We start from the raw sequence: 5,236 nt of genomic DNA on the forward strand, positions 1-5,236 counted from the left end.
CTGTGCTGCAGACACAATTTATGTCTCTAGACTGAGTTTATGGGGATTCTGGGGTTCAGCTGGCAGCAAAATACCATAGACGCTGTTTGACCTAGACACCTGGGGTATGTACCTTGGGTCTTCTGCCCCATGCCCGGGTCTACCAAGATCTCTGACAAAACAATTCTCCCGGGGTTACTTGCTCTGTTATTTGCTGGCTGTGCTGGGTGGAGGGTTATGTCTGTATAGCCTCACACCCAGGTCACTAAGTGCAGTCCCAGGAGATGGGAGGCAGCAATGTGGGACCTCTGCAACTGATTACTTAACACAAATATTATGAGACCTGACCCTGCACTATATACTCTATGTTGTACATTACATACTCCTCACCCCTACACTATATACTCTATGTTGTACATTACATACTCCTGACTTCTGCTCTCTCCCCTCTACCCACTGCTATACTGTATATGTTTTTCAGAGAAGTCCTCTCTTTCCACACATCAGAGATTGCACACTGGTGAGAAGCCGTATTGCTGTCCTAAGTGTGGGAAATGTTTTTCACGGAAGTACCATCTTTCCACACATCAGAGATCGCACACTGGTGAGAAGCCGCATTCCTGTCCTGAGTGTGGGAAATGTTTTTCAGAGAAGTCACAGATTTCCAGACATCAGAGATCTCACACGGATGAGAAGCCGTATTCCTGTCCTGAGTGCGGTAAATGTTTTTCATGCAAGTCAAATCTTTCCACACATCAGAGGTCGCACACTGGTGAGAAGCCGTATTGCTGTCCTGAGTGCGGGAAATGTTTTGCAAATAAGTCCCATCTTTCCAGACATCAGAGATCTCACACTGGTGAGAAGCCGCATTTCTGTCCTGAGTGCGGGAAATGTTTTTCACGGAAGTCCCATCTTTCCACACATCAGAAATCACACACTGGTGAGAAGCCGTATTCCTGTCCTAAGTGCGGGAAATGTTTTTCACAGAAGGCCAATCTTTCCATGCATCAGAGATCGCACACTGGTGAGAAGCCGTATTCCTGTCCTGAGTGCGGGAAATGTTTTTCAGAGAAGGCCAATCTTTCCATGCATCAGAAATTGCACACTGGTGAGAAGCCGTATTCTTGTCCTGAGTGCGGGAAATGTTTTTCAATGAAGTCCAATCTTTCCACACATCAGAGATCGCACACTGGTGAGAAGCCGTATACCTGTCCTGAGTGCGGGAAATGTTTTTCAGAGAAGTCCACTCTTTCCACACATCAGAGATCGCACACTGGTGAGAAGCCGTATTCCTGTCCTGAGTGCGGGAAATGTTTTTCATGCAAGTCAAATCTTTCCACACATCAGAGGTCGCACACTGGTGAGAAGCCGTATTGCTGTCCTGAGTGCAGGAAATGTTTTTCACAAAAGTCCGCTCTTTCCAAGCATCAGAAATTGCACACTGGTGAGAAGCCGTATTCCGGTCCTGAATGAAGGAATTGTTCCTCACTGAAGTCCTGTCTTCTGTACATCAGGCATCCCACACAACCCTGGAGGTGTATTAGTGCCTTGAGTGTGGGAAATGTCTTCTATATGAATGTTGGTGGACATGTGGGGAAGAAGCACATCCTGATATACACCTCAGATATACTCCATGGCTGATCTTCATCATGTAAGAAACACTTCATAAGGAGATCAGAGATCACCAAAGACATGAAAGAAGTGTTGTCCCATGTTGGCCATTGATAGCAGAAAAAAATAAAAATGGAGTCCTTACCTTTCATTGGCTGAGTACATTTTGTGCGGGAAGATTTCACAAACACTTACAGGTCTGGTTGTTATAAATGTGTTGATAAAATGTGACCCGCATTCCCCCAGTCATGGTAAATTTGGATTTCCTATAATGGTCAGTTCCATCTAGTGGCCATAATGTGCTTTCCTGACAGATGTCCATGGCAGCATACGTTTGGGTAGCCCCGCCCTCGTTCCTCCCCCATAAGACCCCACCCCCATCAATGTTCAGGATAAGCCAATGGCTGCATTCCTTTTTTGTCCTCCTCACTTATAGGTCATTTTTATATGAAGTTTTCCTAGCTATTGGAAGTATTGGTGGGCAGGTCTGGTGCTGGGCAGCTGTGCGGGATGTCAGGAGCTTCCTTTGGTATCCAGAAGTCTTCCAGGATGTCCCAAGTGGTCATTGAGTCCCCAACTATCAGCGGGGTGGTGTTATGGCACACCTATGTAGAGGATGCATGCCTGAAGAGTGGGCCCTGCCATCAGCGGCCATTTGCATTGGCTGGGAGCCCAGCTGTTAGCGGGTGGCCATTAAGTGTTAGACACGTGAAATTCGTTTCGGTTCGAATACAAATTCCGACAAATTTTTGATTATTCCTAGATTCGGATTTATCCAAATGAAATTGTAATGAATTTCGTTGAAATCTGTTACATTTTTTTTTGTTTTTATTCATTTTCAAACAAATTCCAACTTTTGAGAGCGTTTCGAATTTGGATCGGTAAAAAAAAAACGATCGACCGATGCAAATTCTGTGTGAAGAAATACCTCGTTAGGCACCAAGCCGATGAATGGAAAAAAAAGAATGCCGGCAATAGATAAATCACCGTGTGATGTAGACAGGTGACCCCGTCCCTTACCTATATAAAAGATGTAAAGTAGGCAGAGGGCCTCCATGACGGCAAGAGCGTCTTTTTAAATTTTTTCCATGTGCGGGGGAGGGGGGCGTTGTGATTGATGACGGATCTACATCGGGGGAGGCTGGATTTTATTTTTTAATAAAGGATTTTTCCAAAATTGTGAGTGTTTTTATTACTTTTTGACACTGCTGGATCTGGGGGGCCCCTTGGTAAAAGGGGCTTTCAGATTATGAGGAGCCCCCTGCCTGCAGACCCCCACAAGCACAGGCCACGGTTGTGGGGAAGAGGCCCTTGTCGCCATCAACATGGGGACAAGGTGCTTTGAGGTGGGGGGACAGAGCTGCCACAAAACACCCAACCCCAACCCATGGTGAGGGCATGTGGCCTTGTACGGGTTGGAAGGGGGGAGCTCGCTTGTCCCCCTTTTTCTGACTTGCCGAACTGCATGCTCAGGTTAAGATCTGGTATGGATTTTGGGGGGACCCCACTGCATTTATTTATTATTTTACATTTTGGCGTGGGCCTGGTATAGACTGGGGGAGGGGAGGGGATCCCACGTAATTTTTTTCATGAGTCCCAACATCCTATCTGTTCAGAGAAATGGGAAACTACAGATGTTCACAAGGAACCACTGTCATATGTGTGGACTTTAAGGGCACAGCATGAGACAGATAACAACTACATGGATTTATCCTAAAATAACATTTATTGATTTATCTAAAACCAGATCTCAATAAAATGAGGAAACTGACCCCAAACTGAGCTCAGCTCGTACACAGGAGATCAATGTCTCCTACTAATTTCACTCATGTACATCATACATATATAAGGATAAGTTGGTATATATCATAAGGTTCGTGTAGGTATAGATATTTCCTCTCTTCACTTAGATGTAACATTTAGTGACGGCCATGTACTTTATTACTGAATATATCTTATTACTATTATAACAATCTCCTTACTATATGGATTTTTTTGTCTCAGCTTTTTTTTGTATACATGTCTGCATCATATTTGTTACTGATGTCGACATTTGTATCAATTACTGTATGTATAATAAATGACTACATTCAGATTCTATTTTTGTATATCTTAGTTGGTGACCTGCCTCATTTAAAGTCCCACGACCTCTGTTTTCTGTTTGCATTAACCAATATTGATGGAGGCACATCACTGTGTTTGCTTCAGATGATATTCCTCTATCTTCGGTTGTTCACTGATCAACGCGTTTCACACAAGGCATCTTCAGGACTATGAAGATGTACAGACAGTTTTTTCTTAAAATGAACAGACTCGATATTAGTGTTTCATAAACATAGAACATAATCTGTATTTATGTACATCATAATAAATACAAACATGGCTTACTAGCACACGGCATTCCTTCGTCCCCCCAACAAATTAACCAGACCTTGGGGGGAAACCAGACCAAAATGTGTAGTGTATATAGGTATCTATCCTGATGATCCTAGGTACAAGATAAAATATACAGTATCTTACAAAAGTAAGTACACCCCTCACATTTTTGTAAATATTTTATTCTATCTTTTCATGTGACAACACTGAAGAAATGACACTTTGCTACAATGTAAAGTAGTGAGTGTACAGCTTGTATAACAGTGTAAATTTGCTTTCCCCTCAAAATAACTCAACACACAGCCATTAATGTCTAAACCGCTGGCAACAAAAGTGAATACACCCCTAAGTGACAATGTCCAAATTGGGCCCAATTAGTCATTTTCCCTCCCCGGTGTCATGTGACTCGTTAGTGTTACAAGGCCTCAGGTGTTAATGGAGAGCAGGTGTGTTAAATTTGGTGTTATCGCTCTCCCTCTCTTACTGGTCACTGGAAGTTCAGCATGGCACCTCATGGCAAAGAACTCCCTGAGGATCTGAAAGAAAAAAGAATTGTTGCTGTACATAAAGATGGCCTAGACATTGAAACTGAGCTGCAGCACAGTGGCCAAGACCATACAGCGGTTTAACAGGACAGGTTCCACTCAGAACAGACCTCGCCATGATCGACCAAAGAAGTTGAGTGCACGTGCTCAACATCATATCCAGAGGTTGTCTTTTGCAAAACAGATGTATGAGTGCTGCCAGCATAGCTGCAGAGGTTGGGGGGGTCATCCTGTCAGTGCTCAGACCATACGTCGCACACTGCATCAAATTGGTCTGCATGGCTGAAATTGGTCTGCATGGCTGTCATCCCAGAAGGAAGCCTCTTCTAAAGATGATGCACAAGAAAGCCCACAAACAGTTTGCTGAAGACAAGCAGACAAAGGGCATGGATTACTGAAACCATATCTTGTGGTCTGAAGAAACCATAATTAACTTATTTGGTTCAGATGGTGTCAAGCGCGTGTGGCGGAAACCAGGTGAGGAGTACAAAGACAAGTGTGTCTTGCCTACAGTCAAGCATGGTGGTGGGAGTGTCATGGTCTGGGGCTGCATGAGTGCTGCTGGCACTGGGGAGCTACAGTTCATTGAGGCAACCATGAATGCCAACATGTACTGTGACATACTGAAGCAGAGCATGATCCCCTTCCTTTGGAGACTGGGCCGCAGGCTAGTATTCCAACATTATAACGACTCCAAACACACCTCCAAGACGACAACTGCCTTG

At 44.2% G+C, this 5,236-nt stretch overlaps 1 protein-coding gene across 1 annotated transcript; it reads left to right on the forward strand.

Moving 5' to 3' along the window:
• Nucleotides 1–263: 263 nt before the first annotated feature.
• Nucleotides 264–1,452, forward strand: LOC309543747 (uncharacterized protein; the record flags this gene model as incomplete). The annotated part of the gene is made up of 2 exons (XM_082276190.1): nt 264–278; nt 526–1,452. 2 exons carry the CDS (start codon nt 264–266, stop codon nt 1,450–1,452), a joined length of 942 nt encoding a protein of 313 aa, XP_082132316.1.
• Nucleotides 1,453–5,236: the final 3,784 nt, after the last annotated feature.

Source organism: Pelophylax lessonae (assembly GCF_965119305.1).
Source record: "Pelophylax lessonae genome assembly, contig: HAP1_SCAFFOLD_339, whole genome shotgun sequence".
Classification (NCBI taxonomy): Eukaryota; Metazoa; Chordata; class Amphibia; order Anura; family Ranidae; genus Pelophylax; species Pelophylax lessonae.